This window comes from Gadus chalcogrammus, chromosome 3, assembly GCF_026213295.1.
Source record: "Gadus chalcogrammus isolate NIFS_2021 chromosome 3, NIFS_Gcha_1.0, whole genome shotgun sequence".
Lineage (NCBI taxonomy): Eukaryota > Metazoa > Chordata > Actinopteri > Gadiformes > Gadidae > Gadus > Gadus chalcogrammus.
The window spans coordinates 15605088-15624889 of NC_079414.1; the positions used below are offsets into that span (position 1 = coordinate 15605088).

General features: G+C 43.9%; 1 protein-coding gene across 1 annotated transcript in view; it reads right to left on the reverse strand.

Moving 5' to 3' along the window:
* Window positions 1-1268: 1268 nt before the first annotated feature.
* The window catches only part of sh3gl2a (SH3 domain containing GRB2 like 2a, endophilin A1), a 39845-nt gene continuing 21311 nt past the window's right edge, over window positions 1269-19802 (reverse strand). The window contains exons 2-12 of the mRNA XM_056586260.1: window positions 11786-11854; window positions 10087-10159; window positions 9610-9753; window positions 8857-8990; window positions 8272-8430; window positions 7589-7695; window positions 7363-7484; window positions 5345-5359; window positions 5180-5191; window positions 3867-3878; window positions 1269-3342 (exon numbers count right to left, since the gene is read on the reverse strand). Of these exons, the coding sequence (XP_056442235.1) occupies window positions 3146-3342; window positions 3867-3878; window positions 5180-5191; window positions 5345-5359; window positions 7363-7484; window positions 7589-7695; window positions 8272-8430; window positions 8857-8990; window positions 9610-9753; window positions 10087-10159; window positions 11786-11854 (1044 nt within the window). The 3' untranslated portion in view covers window positions 1269-3145. The remainder of the gene's footprint in view (window positions 3343-3866; window positions 3879-5179; window positions 5192-5344; window positions 5360-7362; window positions 7485-7588; window positions 7696-8271; window positions 8431-8856; window positions 8991-9609; window positions 9754-10086; window positions 10160-11785; window positions 11855-19802) is intronic.

A 19802-nucleotide genomic window follows, 5' to 3' on the forward strand; every position in this document is an offset into this window, starting at 1 on the left:
GATAATGTGGTGTGTGTGTGTGTGTGTGTGTGTGTGTGTGTGTGTGTGTGTGTGTGTGTGTGTGTGTGTGTTGTTTATGAATGACGGAGACTGACAGGACGTCTTAGTATTTATTTCAATAAGTTACATTTAGAGATTTTTGTCATCACCTTTTTTTTTTACATCAAGCATTCTGTCTTTTAATCCGGTGGAGGAATGAAGAAACAGTCAACAGAAACAAAATGACTGAAAACAGAGAATGATGCAACAAAATAAATAAAAACAACAACCGTGTGTCACATGAAATATCTTCCCCCATTCCCTCCGTGTTCTACATAATGATTGATTATATTGTTTATATACTTTATCACAGTTACAAAAATAAGATACGTTACTGTAGATGTGCCACTATACACACAAGAGGTGAAAACAGAACACGCAAAAGCTGTAAAGTCCTCATTGAGGGCAAAAATACACGTAACAATTGATAAAAAAGAGAAAGACAAAAGAAGGAATAAATTAATTCAATTAAATAACCTTGAAAAAAATGAAATAAAACGTAAGACCATTTCAATCAATATCATTATCCCAGTCGAAGAATACTTTCCATTAATCGTTGTGCTTCCCTCTCTTATCACAACACAATTATGTGGGCTTTATTTTTCCATCATAATCACACAATATTATTCCATGTAGGTCCATTCACATCAAACAGACATCTCTGTTTGCCTTTAGTCTGGACACATTATGGCGTTATAAACAGCAGTTATCGCATAACAGTTATCGCACTATTGTGCGCATAACACCAACAGTATGCCCACCTAACTATACCACCCCCCACCCCCAAATCCCTCCAAACACTCATGCACAAATACAACATTATTCGAAGTGAAACAATCGTATCGCCACATACCCACAGATAGTTAGATATTGGAGTTTATGCTTTTCCAGGGAACACGCTGAAAAGTTGGGGGATGCCTTAAAATAGCCGGACGCGAGACGGCGCCCGAGCTGCTGTTACAGCAGTGCTGTTCACACACACACACACACACACACACACACACACACACACACACACACACACACACACACACACACACACACACACACACACACACACACACACACACACACACACACACACACACACACACACAAACACCAGTCAGGGAACACCAACATTCTCACACACTGGGAACAAATGTGTGTATACACACTGTCTCACAAAACACACACAAACAAACACACACACACACACAAACAAACACACACACGCGCCCACACATTCTCTCTAACACACATACACACACGCACACACAAACCCATGCATTCCCTTTCTCACACAAACACATACTTACACACACGCACATACGCACACACATATTCTCTCTCTCACACAAACACACACACACACATACAGAAACGCACACATTCTCTCTCTCAAACGAAGACACCCATACGCATGCACTCACACATATACACACGCTTTGTGGAGATATTTTTCTCAGAAGCTTAATGCATCAAACGCACAGGAGTGGAGATGTCTTTGGGTCCTGAAGAGCGTGCACCAAACTGGCACATGGATCTACAGAGGACAATAATATAAATATTGTAATAATGTTTGTCTGCTATCTTACAATAGACCCGACGAGCTGTTGTCATTGTGTGTGGGAAATGTGAACCTGTGTTATGCGTCTGGTTATTTGGTGAGTTTCGGCCGAGTGCGTAGATCTGTAATTTATACTTGATCACTATTGCTCATTTTAAGGAAAACAAAACAAAACAAAAGGAAGTCAACTTTCTTTGCTAATTTAACCGTTGGTGAAAAATGAAGTCCCCCAGACCAGTGTTTGACCTACAATACTTCAGGTTTTAGCGTTTGTATTTATGGCATATAGACAGTTTTACTACCCAACACTAAAAGACTATCAGGGATTATGTTACAACCAAAAGAAAACCACCTGCTGTATAGAAGAGGAAAAAAACGACCCGATTTAACAGCAAGTCTTTGCACATAAACACATCAACCATGTTCACAAATATGTCCACGTTCAAGTTGTTAATACATATTGGAGGATTGAGATTTGTTTTTTATTAAGGAAACACCGATTTTGCTCTCGTACGCCACTTCAAAACAGTTACGATGTACTTTTTCAGTTTAATAATCGTTACTTTGTTGGTTACTGGCTCAAATACATAAGTAGTGTGACACTTAATATTGTTTTATTTCATTTTTTCTTCCTTTGTATACATAATCTTAAAAATGTTATTCTGATTTAGGTTAGCCGATTGGTTGCAGTGGGTTGACTCTCCTCCACATCCATTCACATGTCATGTAAGTTCTTTACAGAAACATATTCTCAGCTAATTTTTGTTGTTGTTGTTTTGTTGTATATGACTTTGTGTGTCCAACTCTGAGGATTAAAATGCACACACAAAAAGACCCTTGAAACCCTTTGATTGCATTGAATGGACCTGTTCTAGTGTACACGCTAAAATGAATATGCTAGCAAAGGATTTACCGCTCAAGAGAAATATGAAGGAACAACAACAGGTCTGCCCAACTACACTCCGATTCAGGTAAAACATGTCACAGTTTGATAACCTAGAGACTAAAGCCTTAGAAACCTAAATAAATGTATCAGAATTCACCTGTACGACTACGTGAGAACAAGAGAAACGGTGCTTAAGATGTACTAAAGCCTTCCACAATGTACAGTGAACCAGAGTAAAACAGTGCATCTGAAACATGGCCTGTCAACAAAATCACCTGACAACAGCATCATAAAATTCAGACAAAAATCAAGACAAGGATTTGATCTGTTGAAAAATGAAGATCACCCAAACCAAACGCTTATTATTTTACGTGTTGCATTTTTCCGAACATTTTCCTCCAGATTCCATACAGGTGGTTTGCCACCCCAGTCGATCTGCCAAACTTCCATCCTTCCAACATTACATCTCCATGTATTCCCCCCTCCTTCTCTTGTTTTGAGTATGGGTCATGTACGGATAACTAGGAGAAAGAAAACGGGGCTGTGGGATGTGGGAGGATGGTGGTTTGGGGTTATTTAGGAGGGAATTACAGGCCAGGATTACCTTTTATTTAATTTTTTTTAGCCACCGTAAAACATGGCTGCCGTGGCCGCCGTCGTGCCGGGGGGTCCTAGTGGGGGAGCGCCACCAGGATATCCACGTAGTTGACGGGGAAGAAGCCCGAGTTGCCCTGCAGCATGCCCTCGTACCAGTTGTCGTCAATCTTGTTGGTGAGGGTGATGATGTCCCCCTCCTTGAAGCCTAGCTCGCCCTCGTTCTCCGGGTCAAAGTCGTACAGCGCCCGGCAGCACGGCTGGTCCATGGGAGCTGTGGGGGAGGGGGGGAGGAGAGGGGAGTTAGTTCAGAAGGAGGGGGTCTGGGGTGGAGACGGTGCAATGTGAAAAGGAAAAACAGTATTCATAATCTCACCTGGAGACCTGGCTGTAACAGGGAGGGTGGAGGAGGGCCGAAGGAGAGAAGGAGAGAGAGGGAGAGAGGAAGAAAGGAGGGAGGGAGGAAATAGGGAGGGTAAAAGATATTCATTATATATCAAAAAGATTCCAGCAGTGCGTGTCAGAATGTTATCACAATGAAGAGGTACCATCGGGGCACACCATCAGAGTTTTTTGGAGCGAGTAACGAGTATATTCACAAGACAAGATGGACCTGAACCACACGAAAGAAAAAGAAAAGCAAAAAGGCAAGCTGCACTGCAAAATGAAAAGAAAGAAAAAAGATGTCCATCCAAGGTCAAACGCAATGTAAATATAGACCAACGTCACAACAGAGGAGAAAAAAAGAGGGGAGTGAAAGAAAAATATTTTATCTTCTGCATTTCTCTGTTGGCTCACCTGGAGATCTTGCTGCAAAGGGAGAGAGCGAGAAGAAGAGCAAAGAGGATATGAGGATAAGAACAGTCACGTGTGTGTTTATACCATTCCAACGGTGGCCCAGAACAGAAAAGTATCGGTAGGGACATGAATAAATCAACGTGTAACATCAAGATCAAAAAACGGATCAGGGAAAAAGAAACAACGAATTAAATTATGTATTTTTCCTGCGGAATTACCAAAACTGATCGTAACTGCGCAGATCAACATCTTATACTTTCATGTTTCAATATTATTTTGGTAATATTACACATTCCTTTAGTCATGTTAAATTCAGTCTATTTTGGGCATTTATTACAGAGAAGGATGAATCAATAAAAGGAAGATGACACAATTAAGGAGAAAATGAATCACTCTTTCACTCATTCTTACATGAATGAGACAGAATACCGGCTAAAGCCTGCCTCCATTTTTTGTGTTTAACACTTTGAAATGTTTCACCATATTAACACCTTTTGTCCATCCATAAAACGAAATGCATAATTATTGCACAAGTAAAAATTGTTAAGCAGTGTCTGAGGGAGTATTATTTGGAGATGGTTGATCATCCCGTTCATTCTCACTACTTGTAACTAACAAGAGTGTGAGAGTGGGCGAGAACCAAACATAATCGCATAAATCTCAATAAATGTGACAATTCACTCTTCAAAAATTATGAGATTCAAGAAGCAAGCAAACGATTGCTGGATCTCACAATATCTATTTAGCTATCCTCATCCATCTGTTATAACCTAGTTGGGCGCTGGTAGTCACCATACTCTTTCATAGCGTTCCGTGAATCAATCCAAGCCACTGTTATGTGTGTTTATCTGACAGATGATAGACCTGGAGAACTGAATGGAGGCAGGCTTTGAACTTCTTGAGTCAAGAAGAGGTTGGAGAGGGGGAGAATCAAGAACGCACACAGAAACAGCCTAGGCTTTTCTGCAACGTGACACGGCTTGCATGTCCACATGGCTGATCGTATGTAACATTCTCTGATGACACCGCACTGAACCCCCATCTTTAAAGTCCCCCGGAAAATCAGGGGATCTACAATAATGCCATGTGGAACACCAGTGAAATAGTCATGAAATGACTATAGTCCTGTACATGAAATAGTCCTGTACATGAAAAAGTCCTGTACATGAAATAGTCCTGTACATGAAAAAGTCCTGTACATGAAATAGTCCTGTACAAGAAATAAAATGAATGGAGGAACCAAGGAAGGGATGAAGGGAGCAGGAGGTGATCGGAGAGATGCTGGGTCCCTTCAGGGTTTACAATGGGCTCACCTGGGGACCTTGCTGTAAATAGCGGAAGGAAAAGGTAAGAAAAAAAATAAAGCAAGGATAGATATGTAAGGATAGTAGGATTCATTGGAATGTAGAAAAGGGACAAAAACATCAGCAATAAACACAGAGGCACACGGATGGAAACAAATGTTGACCCTCGCTCACCTGGAGATCTGGCTCCTGCAAGAAACACATTAACAAATAACACAGAGAAAGAGAGGCGTTCAGTTCGTCTTATCACTAAATGCATCACACCATCCATATTGATTTAAAACAATGTGTAGTTCAATACAGGCTGTTCCTTGTTTTCACTGCTAAAATGTGTCCTGGTCTGAAATACAATCCAAACAAACATCTCTCATTTCAACAATCACCGTGTCCTAGTTTAATTACGTCCCTGATCTATGGGGATTAAGACCTGTGTGGTACCACTCACCACCACAAGCGGCTGCTCTTTTCATGTATTTTTTTTTTTTTACAAAGTAGCATTATGAAGGAGAATCACAAATAGCAGACTTGGGAATCCTCAGAAGATCCATGCAGAGATAGAACTCAGACAGATGAAAAGAAAACCAACAAAATGAAATCAATAAAACTGATTTGATTTGAATACAATCCCCAGAAATAACATTTATATTCAGTCAACAACAGAAGACCGATAAGCCAAAAGATTGAGAGAGACAGAGAGAGGGTCAGAGAGGCAGAGAGAGACAGAGACAGAGCGAGAAAGGGAGAGACAGAGGCAGAGAAAGAGAGACAGAGAGAGAGAGACAGAGACAGCTTCACGTTTCCATCTGAAGGTGAAGCTAATCTTTAGAATGGTGGCAAAAAATAAATTCGAATTAGGTGCATTTCCATCAAGTGGTTAGAGCGGAAAACTACACACATTCCAGGGCTTGTCGTATCCTTTTGATAACCTGCTCTCTCTTAGGTCCTGACATATAGTGGAATTGCGTTGTTGTTTTCCATCTAAAATGTTTTGTCTATGATCAGAGCAAGGAAAAGTTTTACCTCTTCAGCGGTCCACACACGTAGGCCTATCTATTATTCACATTGGCCATCTGTTCCATGGACGTATTTAAAGGATACATTGTACCTATAATATTATAATTATAATTCGAAATTCGTCCCAGCCTTTATACCACAGATACTCTAGGGTCTATAGCATATAACCGCGTTGTCTGATAACAGTTTAAATCATTTTTAATAATTTACCAGCTCTCGTTTTGAAGACTATTCACCGTGCCATTCGTTTCAATGGGAATCGCGACGGTCTATACTTTCAACATAAAGTGTACATATTTATAATTTGAAATTCGCCCCAGCCATTATACTACAGATACTATAGGGTCAATAGCATATATCACCGTTTTCTGATTACAGTTTAATGCATATTTCACAATTTACCAGCTCTCGTTTTGAAGGCTGAACAGACAATTTGACTGGAACTACTTAGTAGGTGTCCATATATCAGGGATTAATGGACACGGTATAATTAAAAGATATACAAACATAGACATCCTATATCATATATATATATATGATATAGGATGTCTATGTATACAAACGCTTAAAAAAATATATATATATTGACGCTACAAGTTGATGTCGGCAGGGTTGCTATGGCCGGTCGTTATGCGGAAATCGAAAATACGTTGTCAGTCCTGTGTGTTCAATGATCACTACGTCAAAGCTGTTTCAAAAGGTGTGTTTCCATCTCCCATTTTGCACATTTAGTCTCTTTCGCATAAGTCAAAAACCACCTCAAGCTAGCGGAAAAACTTTTTTGCGAATTAGAGTTTTCATCACCGTTTACTGATTCGATACTACAAAATTTGGATAAAAGCAGGGGGATGGAAGCGCAGCTAGAGAGAGAGAGAGAGAGACAGAGACAGAGAGAGAGAGAGAGAGAGAGAGAGAGAGAGAAACAGAGACCGAGACAGAGAGACAGATAGAGAGACAGAGACAGAGAGAGAGAGACAGAGACAGGGACAGACAGAGACACAGAGACTGTGACAGAGACAGAGACATGGACAGAGACAGACAGAGATAGAGAGACTGAGAGAGGGACAGAGACAGAGACAGAGAGACAGAGAGAGGGAGATATTCAGTCTAGCTCCAGGGCTCCGGCTGAATTCCGGAAGGAATGAGGCCAGGCTGGGTTCACGCTCTCCGGGTCTTACCTGGGGAGCGGGCTGCGCCACTGACGATGCCTCCATTGTGATTCTCGCTGAAGGTGAAGTCCAGGGAGGTGCGGGGCTTAGCAACAAACTCTTTCCTGGGTTTGCTGGACGCATCCCTTATTCTGAGAAGGCAGTGCAGACAAGTCAGCACACAATCACGCTAATGTTTCAGTCCTAAGGCCCACATGGATGAGATGAGAGAGATCTGAGTGGCGCCGGTACCCACCTCTCCTCGATCTTGGTGGACACCTGAGTCAGGATCTCTGTGGCCCGGCTGTGGTACTCCACCTGGGCCTGGACCAGGGCGGCCAGCTGGCTCACTTGCTCGATTTGCTGGAGCGGACACAAGAGGGGAAGAGAGGAGCGTGATTTATGTAGTGCAGCACGCGGTGCCACTGTGTCAGGCGAGTGGGGAGACAGAGCTGTTACACAGTCGTCCGATTCAACAGCTTAAACCAGTCGGTCATCCGGGAACACTTAAAGGCTGATGTGAAAAGGTTTAGGTTTGTGGGAACTCAGTTTCCATGATATAATATTAACCTTACATTTCCTCAACTCTATACTAATTGATAACATTAACAATAAGCTGAAAATACAATTCCACATAAATGTACACTTGTACAAACTTCTTTAGCTTTTTTCAAATAGTTGTACTGTGGTACATTTCCTGCTTTATTCACCCCGTTTTCAGTGACAAAACAAAATAAATCGATGTGAACAGTAAACCAGCCATCAGCTCAGACTCAAGAGTTGGTCTACAGGGCAAAGCTGGTTTCATTGTATGACGGTTCAATCAAATTAGGAGATGGAAGAATGAAGAAGAATGAAATCTATATAAACCAAGATATGTTTCTGTGTATTGACGGTGAGAGTGGTTGTGGGTTGGACCACAGAGCCCGTATTCCTTACGTCCCCCTCCAGTATGTTGAACATGCTCTGCTCTGCAATCTCCTTGGAGTCGTCGAACTTCTCCAGGGCCTGCTTGATCTCGTCCTCGCACACCTTGCCCTGGCGCTTCTTCTTGTAGTCGAAGTCCAGGCGACGGCCCTCCAGCTTCTTAAGATGGTGCTGCAGGAAGGAGACGGAGGTGAGGAGAGAGGAGGGAGGCCAGAGGAGGCTGGAGACCACTCACTAGAAGTTTAAATGATTTACCAAAGGAAAGTTCCAGGATTCATGTCCCATCTGAGTATCAGCTACAAGTTCATTGTTTTTCTCATTCCATAAGTTAAATTTGATAAAATAATAATTCATTAAGCAATTAAAATAAATAAAAGAGTAAAAATAAACAAATAGCTGCATACATGAGTAGAAGAAATGAAAGATAAACCAAGAATGTAAATCTAAACATCATTGATAGTAGAGGGAAAGATAACACTCAGTACACAAGTATAATGTGCTGTGAAAGGATGATTGGCAAATGGCCTCATCTTGTTCTCATAAGAAGGCTTCAGAGGTGACAAGGTCAGGTGGAGGGGAGGTTCTTCAGGGCCTCACCTGGACCTCCTTCAGGTCCTTATCATGGAGGTTCTGCAGGGGGTCGATGAAGTTCTGCTTCACCTCGATGTCCAGAGCGTCCTTCACCTCCCCAAGCTCTCGCATGGCCTCCCCGGCATCGATCAGAGCCAGGCCTTTAGAACACACACAACAACACCACACACACACGAGCGCACAACACACACACACACACAGCACACACACACTCACACTCACACTCACACTCACACACACACACACACACACACACACACACACACACACACACACACACACACACACACACAGCACACACACACACACACACAATCAAACACGCGCACAACACACAGACAATCAAACACACACACACACACACACACACACACACACACACACACACACACACACACACACACACACACACACACACACACACACACACACACACACACACACACACACAATCAATCTGTTAATACATTTTCTCATAACAGTTTTGCTCTGTGTTTGAGGTCAAAATGTCATGATGCAATGTTCCCTTCAAAAATAAGAGTAATTCCCAAAGACCAAATCAATATTTTCTATATTTTTTTGTTTAAGGGTATACACTGTCCCAGCAGTGTTAATTTATAATGTCCTCTAACAAAATAAAGATTTTCATACACCTAATCTATAAAGGACTGCAGTTTTTTGCATGGCCCCTCTAACAGATCCCCCTATCCCGGGCATGGTGCCACGTTGGACTGGTCTAGAACCACAACTGGTTCTTACCAAAGTTAGACTCCTCCCCCAGCTCCCTGCCAAACTTCTGCATGGAGTCCCCCAGGACGGTCTCAGCCTGGGTGTAGCCGGGGCCCTTCTCCTGGCCCCTCATCCTGGACATGGAGTTAATCATGCTCATCTTGGCCCTGGTGGCTGTGTGGAGGGGAGGTGGGGAGGAATAACAGTGAGTCCACCACCAGAAACACAATGCTCATCTGTTCTCTGATCACCCATGTTATCCATGGGACAAAGGTCATAGGCAGAGAGCGATATGGTCCTCCAAGGAATGTGATAACTCTGCATTTTTATAAAAACAGCATGTTTAGAAAGTGTAATTTACAATGATACAGATGATGTATTGGTCCACCACACTAAGCAGTAGGCGTCTGACTCTGTTTTTTGTTATGAGAGTATTTTCTTACAGAAAAAGTTTCCTATTCTATGGACTTCCTCTACACGTCGTAGGAATGGCCCGTTCCTTCATACCTGGGTTTGGCTGGAGGTACTCATTGGTCTTGGTCATAATGTCCATCACAGCCCTGGCCGTGGTATCCACCTTCTACTGACCACCACCAGAGAGGAGCGGGGAGGGGGGAGAGGAGAGGAGGTAGAGGGGAGGAGAGGAGAGAGGAGGGAGGAGGAGAGGAGGCAGAGGATAGGAGAGGAGAAGAGGTGAGAGAAGGGAAGAGGAGAGGAGGGGAGAAGAGAGGAGAGAAGGGAGGAGGAGAGGAGGCAGAGGGGAGGAGAGGAGAAGAGGTGAGAGAAGGGGAGAGGAGAGGAGGCAGAGGGGAGGAGAGGAAGTGAGAGGAGGGAGGAAGAGAGGAGGCAGAGGGGAGGAGAAGAGGTGAGAGAAGGGAGGAAGAGAGGAGGCAGAGGGGAGGAGAGGAGAAGAGGTGAGAGGAGGGAGGAGGAGAGGAGGCAGAGGAGAGGAGAGGAGAAGAGGTGAGAGAAGGGAGGAGGAGAGGAGGCAGAGGAGAGGAGGCAGAGGAGAGTGAGAAGATGTTATGTTAAAGAGCCAAATTCTGAAAAACATTAAAAGGGGGCCGGCTCCTAGCTAAAGGTTACTGGGTTTGACCCACAATGTCCACATTCTAGCTGTAGGCATATCCAGAAAATCATGGTAAGTCTGCTAAGTCTGCTAAAAGTGTCTGCTTAAGGCACAAATTTGATTTGATCCTCATTGTCTGCAGTTTAGCTGTTGGCATTAGTCATGATTAGTCCTATTTATTTCTCTGAAGATGCCGTGCCCCTACCAGGTCCTAATGACATGTTCCTACAAGTTCAAAGATAGTCGATTTGGATAAAAGCACCTGCTAAATGACTTAGTAACGATTGAATGGAAAATAAAACTCCATTATTGTTGTAGGACTACCAATGTGTTTTCAATATTATTTTTACCACCACACGGGGGAGAGAACGAGGCGTGTGTGTGCTTGTGTGTCTCCACTATCGAGGTGTGCCAGGTGGCTACAGCTCCTCAACAAATAGCTCCACATGGTTCAGCCTCGCCTCACGCCTGTAATGGAACCACTGACCATTAGAGGTCGCCCACGCACGAAGACACATGACGTGACGTTGCAGTAACTCGGAAAAGGCGCTTTGAGCACCTTGAGTTCAAGGCGCGTTCACATGCCCTTCCCTAATTGTCTTATTGAGTTAACATTGACACATTTGTTTTGCCCTCGCACCTTGCAGGTGCTCACATGTATCCACTCCCTCGCACCACCAAGTGGGCAGCTGAGGAGTCGCAGCTGGTACTGAGTGTGAAAGACTTCAGCATAATGCTGTAGCACTAGGTACGGGGAACCCCATAACATTGGAGCAACAGGTAAGGGGTACCCCCATAACACTGGAGCACTAGGTAAGGGGGACCCCCATAACACTGGAGCACAGGATAAGGGGGACCCCCATAACACTGGAGCACTAGGTAGGGGGAGACCCCCATAACACTGAGCTCTAGGTAGGGGGGAGCCCCATAACACTGGAGTATTAGGTAGGGGGGGACCCCGCTAACACTGAGCACTAGGTAGGGGGGACCCCCATAACACTGGAGTACCAGGTAGGGGGGTCCTTACACTGGAGCACTGGATGGCAAAGGATGGCTGCTAAATGACTAAAAGGTAATTGTCAATAGACAGTAAGTGTAAGTAAGTTTTTTAGGTCGCCAGGTAGATGGAGAACATGCCTTTTCCATCTCGGTGAAGTCATAGTCGAGTTTGGTGCCTTCTGCGCCCCCGACCTTTTCGCTCACTCGCTGCAGAAAACAAAACAGAAATGAACATGGTTAATATTCATGCATTTAATGAATTATTAATGTTGGTTTGTGGGGTATTAATAGCGACAATCTCAAGCTGGTAGGACACAGAGGTATTTTCTCTTTCTGCCACACAAATGCAAAAAGAAAATGGATCAATCATTGCAAAAAAAACATTTATGAAAAGTAGTAAATAAAATATGATGGACTGTTGCTAGCCTAGCCGAGCACCACTGTGGCTCACAGGTTCCACAGGGGGAACACCACACATCTTACATTCATCATTTCCGTTGACATTTATCGTCCATTCACACATGGGGGGCAAAGCTACGATAAGCTAGCTTGAGCTCTTTGCTCAGTGTCTCTGTTTCCTAGTTGAAATACAGCGAGAGAGACAACAACATTGGTTTGTGAGGCGTCAATGTGCTAATTACATGTAGAACGACATGAGTGGGTGTAGTGGAAAGCAGGTAATTAACGGCCCTCGTCTCGTTCCTACACGAGGTCGTCGTAGACTGCAGCGCCCTTTAATCATGAAGGGGTAAGATAGTATGCGCTTTGCTCAGCAGGGAGATGGTAGGGCGTGTTTTTTTCGACAGCTTGGTACAACTTTTATACTGCATTAAGATTATATATACTGTATATAACCCTGGACGCTTGATATTGACTTGAACGTGTCTTACAAATAAGCGGATGCAAAATGGAACACTGATAGAAATCTGTGATTTAACTATGAGAAAATAAACAACCACACCCTGAACATACCAGGGTTTCTTTTCCCAAAAAATTGCAGGCCAAAACAACACAGGCAGCACAGACATTGTTAGGAGAAATCGTGAAATAGCGATAGATGGAGAAAGTGATTTATTCATTAGACACCTGGTAATTAAATAAAGTTCAGACAAAAGCGACCCCTGCAGTGAAAATATTCAGAATGGCATATTAACCCCCACTGAGAGCGCTACAGGAATGCACGTTTGTTGATAAACCCTGAGATTGAGTTTCTGAGGATAATTATACACGTGTTTTTGTACGTACACACAGCTGTGCTCAGAGCTCATCACGGTGCACAGAGGAGCACTTCAGTCTTAGTGGAAGAATGCAGGAAAAGGGTCAGCTCAGGTGACCAATTCTCCTTGTTCTTCCTTCAATGGTCCAAGTCAAAATCAATTCGACCAAGTTGGGGTCAGCCTTTTTTTAATCCCAGTAAAGAAGCACACAATCAAACAGAAACGAGCATCACTACAGCTCATTAACAACAGGTCTATTGTCTCACGTTGTCTCAGGTCCGCGGATGTCCACCTTCTCCACCCCATCAGGACCAATCTCCGGTCCTGGGGAGACAGAGCCTTTGCTGCAGCTGCCCCCTCCCTCTGGAATGCCCTCCCCAACGACATCCGCAATGCCAACACTCTTTCATCCTTCAAACAGCCCTCAAAACACGCCTTTCCACCATTGCTTTTAAACTTTAAACTTTCCGCTTTGTTTGTTGGTTTTCGTTTGGTTTTTATTTATGCTATTGTGAAGCGTTATTGAGCATTGGGAAAAGCGCTATATACATTTTATGTATTATTATTATTATTATTATTATTATTAATAATTTATTATTATTACATAAACAGTAGCAGTGTGGAAAGAGGGAAATGGGAGGAGTTATCCATGGAGGAGCGGTAAGTACACGGGAAAGACACGCACACGAAAGACGGAGGTGACTTTGGGCTTTCGATGATTGTGTGAGCCAACCCATGGAATTACTTTGGGCTTTGGCCCTGGGTGCCCCACTCCCACCACCCCATTACGGCTGTCTGTCTGTCTGTACGATAAGCTCCAGCGGCTCAGCCCCTGCCCAACGCACCACCTCCAGGTCTGTGATGTCATCAGCGGCGGAGCGACAGTGATCTGACACGAGCAGGACAGGCCGCTGCCCTCGAACGGCGGGGGGGAATGGGCACGGAGCGGGGGGACTGAGGGGGGAGGCTGGGAGAGGGATGGGGGAGGGAGGAGAGGACATCACGACACTAGCCGAAGGAGCAGTGCGGACACACTGAGGAACTCGGTGACCGAAAGTGGAAGAAGGATCTCTCTGTTGGAAATGTTCTTCTTTGACGAATGAAAGAGAAGAAAGTATTTCAGAATACATGTATTTTTTGTGCTTTTAATATCACAACAGGACTGGGGGCGATATAGAATAGTAACAATAGCAACATCCTGACTTCATGTATTTGCAAAAAAAGAAGAGAAAAGTATGTCAAGTAATTAAGGATGAAAAATAGAGTCTATATATTTTATAAAAGACCTAAACATGGGGAAGATCGACATTGGCCCTAGAGAGTGAAACACAATGTGAGATAGAGAGGGGAGTGAGAAGCGAGTGAGAAGGTTCTATGACTAAGCCAGGTCTTTGTTAAGATTGACACTACGCACTACGCACCGGCACATGCACACTTACACACTTACACACACCCACACACACACAGATCGCACCACAAGATGCACATTCGCACCCTGCACAGTTTGGTGCTCAGTCCTACAGTTCCCGTCAGCGGCGCCTCCTCAGCCTCACTACGATGTCTTCAAATCTGCCACCAGCCTGTTGCCATGACGACGGGCACCTGCCTGCACTGGGCTCATATCTGACTGCGTGCCTCTCTGTAGGCTGTGTAATATTCCCCTCGGTCAGAATCACTCACACACTCACACACACACACACACACACACACACACACACTCACACCTCTACCCCCATGACACCTCACCACTGTAAATGTACACACCTCCCCCCCACCACTCCCCCCAGAGAGTTTGTTCATGTTTGGCGATGACTTCATCATTCGGAGGACAGAAAGCAGATATGAGGTGTGATCTGCATGGAACCAGCACCGGGGCAGAATGAATGAATGAATGAATGAGTGAATGAATGAATGAATGAATGAATGAATGAATGAATGAATGGTACATTCTGTCTGTGGAGGGCTGGTTGTGAGGAGGCTGTCTGGAGTCTGAGCACCAGATTGATGAAGGCTGGACCTGGAATCGAATAATAATAAGAGGATTGCGGAACGGATGTGGAGGGGACGGCCCTGCAGCGCAGAAACAATCATTCTTGTTGACAGGACGCACTTTCACAAACGTGCGTTTCTTTCAAAGTTCAGTTTTGTTCAAATTGTATTCTATAAATATATACATGCATGTATTTATCTGTTTAGGAAAGTCTGTTTTTGACAAACATCGATATTTCTCATTGCAGTTGATCTAAACCGTGGGATTAAAGTTGTCCAGTTAAACTGCTATCAATCCCTTGGGTTAGTGACTGTGTGCATAGGGACAGCACTGAGTTTCAGTATTCCTTTCAGCCTTTCCCCATTGATTTTGTTCTGGAAGCACTGCAGGGCGTCAATGTCTGTAAGTCAATAGGAGACGATCATTTGGAACCTTTTTTTTCCTGTGATTATCTGCACCGTTCATTAAAGAGCAAATCATATACATATTTTTAATCGTTCCATTTCCTCAGTGTTTGGAAGTAGTTTCACTTGGCTCCTATGCATATGGGTTGAGACGGTAGCGAAATCTGGAAGTGATTTAGGAGCACCATTTAGCTGTAATTTAATTTTTTGGATAATTTTTGTTTAGATACCACATTGGCAACCTTATCGGTTTACTGCGGCAAAAGATTTGCTTTTTTTTAAAGATAAATACAAAAACTTATAGGGGGAAATGGTTGGAAAAGGATTGCCGAAACAGTTTTTATTTAAGTTTCAGATTTGGGGGATGTCATTTCTAGTAAGGCTGCTGCCTCTACACTTCTGCCCTTAGATTATGTTCACCATTCCGCACTTAGGTGGAATCAGTTAACTTCTTGCGATCGTCACAATACTCATCACTGTATCCTACATGATGAGCTCGCTGGGTCTCCTCTGGCTGAGAGTCAGACAGATTTACCATTGGGATTTTTTGTCAGATCTATGAACTTTTGTTCCCATTACAGACATTAACTGTCTAATGTCTGATAATTCATGTACCTCATGCCACGACGACCTCGGAAGGATGGCATTAATATATAATAAATATATCTATCTATCTATCTGAATTAGTAATTTTACACCAAATAGTCTGCTGAGCGACTATGAACTATTAGTAAAGCATTTTATTTGACAATACAAATGCTGCTTCTCCCTAACCCTAGGAGAAGGAAGTGGATTATCACCGTGGGCAGGAGCCATCTTGGATGTGAATAATCCCGGCGTCACTCTTTAGCTCCATGGTGAAGGAACCTTCAGCCTTTAACTTTTGATGGCATAACCAGATTAGCCTCTTACGGCTCTTTAGTGCTGCTTTCTTCTCCCTCTTCCTAAGGCGCTACGGCATCCTGTAAAGGACAAGTTAGTCATTCATGATGAGGTCTATATTTAGAACACTTTGGATGGGTTGGATGGTTCCTTCCTCTACAGATAAACGACAGTTTACTCTTCAGCACGAGATATTACAGAATAACTCAGTTGTTGAGTTGTTGCTGTTGTGAACCATTTTTTAAATGAAAAAAGGGATTTCAGGGTTAACTTACCCTTTAACTAATATAAAAGTATTTGTTAATATTTGTTCTTTGTAAAATGTGGTGATAGCCTACGAAAATGTGATTAAATAAATGTATGATATAATATATTTAATGAAAATCATGAATCAATATTGTTAATAGATGTTGCTCATAGCAACGTTCTGATGTCTTTGGCGTGCCTGAGTTATTGGTAGGAAGAAGATATGATATTGTATTTCTGCTTCACTGGATTATTCAGGCTGAAGGATTGACAAACAATTTTCTTATGGTAAATTGGCTTCATTTAGTGCCTATTTTACCATTCTCTACTCAAAGCGCTTAAATATTGCATTCACCCATAACATTCATATCACATTCACCCATTCATGCACACATTCACACACCGATGGCGGTGTCAGCCATGCAAGTTGACAGCCAGCTGGTCGAGAGCAGTTTGGGTAAGGCATCGTGCTCAGGGACACCTCGACACTCGACACAGCTAGGAGAACCCGAGGATCGAACTGTCAACCTACCGGTTACCAACCAACCCTCTCTATCTCCTGAGCCTCCCAGAATCATCTACGAAAAATGATGAGGTCAGATTTTCCCTGACAAAAATAACAGCATGATTAGCCTCATGATATAATTGGAAAGATTTGCCACTGAATACAATGTGCAAGTGTCCTATCCTTAGAACAAACCCCATACGTTCAACTAATATAATTCAGGAAATGTTCTACGGTAAAGTCTGTCGCACCTATAATCTTGTTTTTGTAAACCAACCACAAGATAATCAAACATGTCTGCCAGCCTGTAGCAGACAAAAACAGACACAGACACAGACACAGACACACTCTCTATCTCCCTCTCTGTCCACAGTCTATCATAGATATGGCTCTAACAAGCGTGTCATCGAGTAAAAGGCAGCAGCCCCTTCCATAATTTACTACTGAATAACAGCGTGCTGCAGCGCAAGAATGCTCTGTTTATGCACGCCGCTGTTGGAAGACTAATTGAGTTGTTTTTACGGAGACACAGAGGAAGATAAAACTACCCGCAGAGAGATCCAAGGCATTGTGGAAAAAAAAGAAAGGCAGTTTTGAAAGAAAGAAAGGAGTCACAACAAGCCAAGGGAATAAATGATAGAGGAAAAAGAGAGAGGGAGACTGATTTTCAGCAGGAAAAGATTGAGGCCATTGTGAAATAACTAGACTCAAGGAAATTGGTAGACAAGGGGAAGAAAAGTGCCAGCAGTGGAGGGTGAGACCAGCAGGGGTGAGGAGGAAGGTGGACCCAACACTGTAGTTGCTGCCTTAAATTATTGTGAGGCAGCGAATAAGAGAGAAGACCTCCCTCCCTCCCATAACTTCCACCCTGGCCACAGCCCGGAAGGCCGTTTATAACTGGGCAGACAGGATGGAGAAGGACAGTCCAGCATTCTTCGGTGATACGAGAGAAAGAGAGAGAGAGAGAGAGAGAGAGAGCGAGAGAGAGAGAATGCGAGAGAGAGTGAGAGAGAGCGAGAGAGAGAGAGAGCGAGAGAGAGAGTGCGAGAGAGAGCAAGAGAGAGAGAGTGAGAGCGAGAGAGAGCGAGAGTGAGTGAGAGAGAGATTGCGAGAGAGAGTGAGAGTGAGCGAGAGAGCCGCTGGAAGGACGAAGCGGGGACTGCGTGTATGGGCTGCAGGCAGTTGCCATAAATCTGTGGCAAAGTGCAGATAACCATGACACCCCCAATCCTCTCCTCCTCCTCCTCCCTCCTTCCTTGCAGCAGATCTGGGCTCTCTGTATTCCTAGCGCTGCCTGTTTCTCTCCCTCCTCTTCTCTGGATGAGCCCAGACCGCGTCACTGCTGGTCCGACCCGGCCCCCCTGGTACTACTGGGGAGACTCACGTCAGTGTGGCCATCGCACAAACTGAACCCCACAACCCCCACCAGCTCCACCACCATCACATCACCACCCCAATCATCATCACCCTCACCACCATCACCCCCATCACCAAATCACCACCCCCGTCCCTATCACCATCACCAGCACCACCGCTACCACCATCAACATCACCGTCCTCATCATCCTCTTCAGCATCGTCACCACCACCATCGTCACCACCACCATCGTCACCACCACCACCTCCACCATTGGTTTCCTTCCCTCCCGATCTTTCTGCCCTTCAAGGAGAGAGGACGCGGCCGATGCAGCAGTAGTGGCTCCTTATTCTGCGTGCCAGAGACCCCCCCTCCCTTCCCCCTCCCTCCCCGAGCGAAACTAGATGTGATATACAACTGGCTGATGTAACAAGTTTGGGGGTGAATCATTGGCCAGCAGTGATAACGTCACAATGCATATCTTCCTCGTTGAGGGCTGAGTCATGGAGTGCGGAGGACCCATGTGCGTCTTTACTGCTGACACAATGGACTGCTCAATCGCTGCTCAGTATGTTCCTGAGCAGCGATCCCAGGTTCTGGGCAGAAATGGAAGTAAACCTTTTGTTTTATGGTGTGTTATTGTCATCCTCTTGGACGAGTCCGATATGCAATGTGCTTTAACCAATAGTATAATCTGAAGTAAGGAATTAACACTAGCATGATGAGAAAGACATTTCGGATTTGCGAATGTGATGAATGTGATGATCAATAAACACCAACTAAAGCTATGGTTTCTCACATTGGACGGAAATTTGTCATTTCACAACAGTATACCGAGAAGTTTTACTTTTCAAACATAAGATAAATAATTCACTTTGTATGTCACCAGTCTTTAACTGTCTACAGTTTTTACTGACACTCCAAGACATAGGCTGCATCCAATTAGACACATAAATGATTTAAGATTGATGGTCATTTTACTGACTAACGGTCTATCGAAAACGGTGTGGTCTTCACCCAACACTAGTTGACAAGGTGCTGCTGAAACTGCCTTACCAAGAACAAATATAACCCTTTAGAATACTCAAAACCACTCCGCCATCATGGTAATCAATAGAGCTGATTCCTCCTCTTTAAAAATAGAATTGCCCCTTCAGATGGCTGGATCAATCTCAGCTTCCATTAGTGTCCTGGGTCAGACAATAGTAGTAGAGGTTATTAATAGGTTGAAAACACCAAAAAAAAATCTGAATGAAGAGGTCACGCACAACGACATGCACAGGAGCGCACACACACGCGTGCGCGCACACACACACACACACACACACACACACACACACACACACACACACACACACACACACACACACACACACACACACACACACACACACACACACACACACACACACTCCTATACAGGGGTCTATTAGGGGACAATTATATTAATAATAATAACAATAATAGCTTGAAGAACTAATAATAATTGAAAAAAATAATTACTTTGCATAGAGCCTTACAAGAGACCCAATTATGTGTCTGGAGCATATGCTT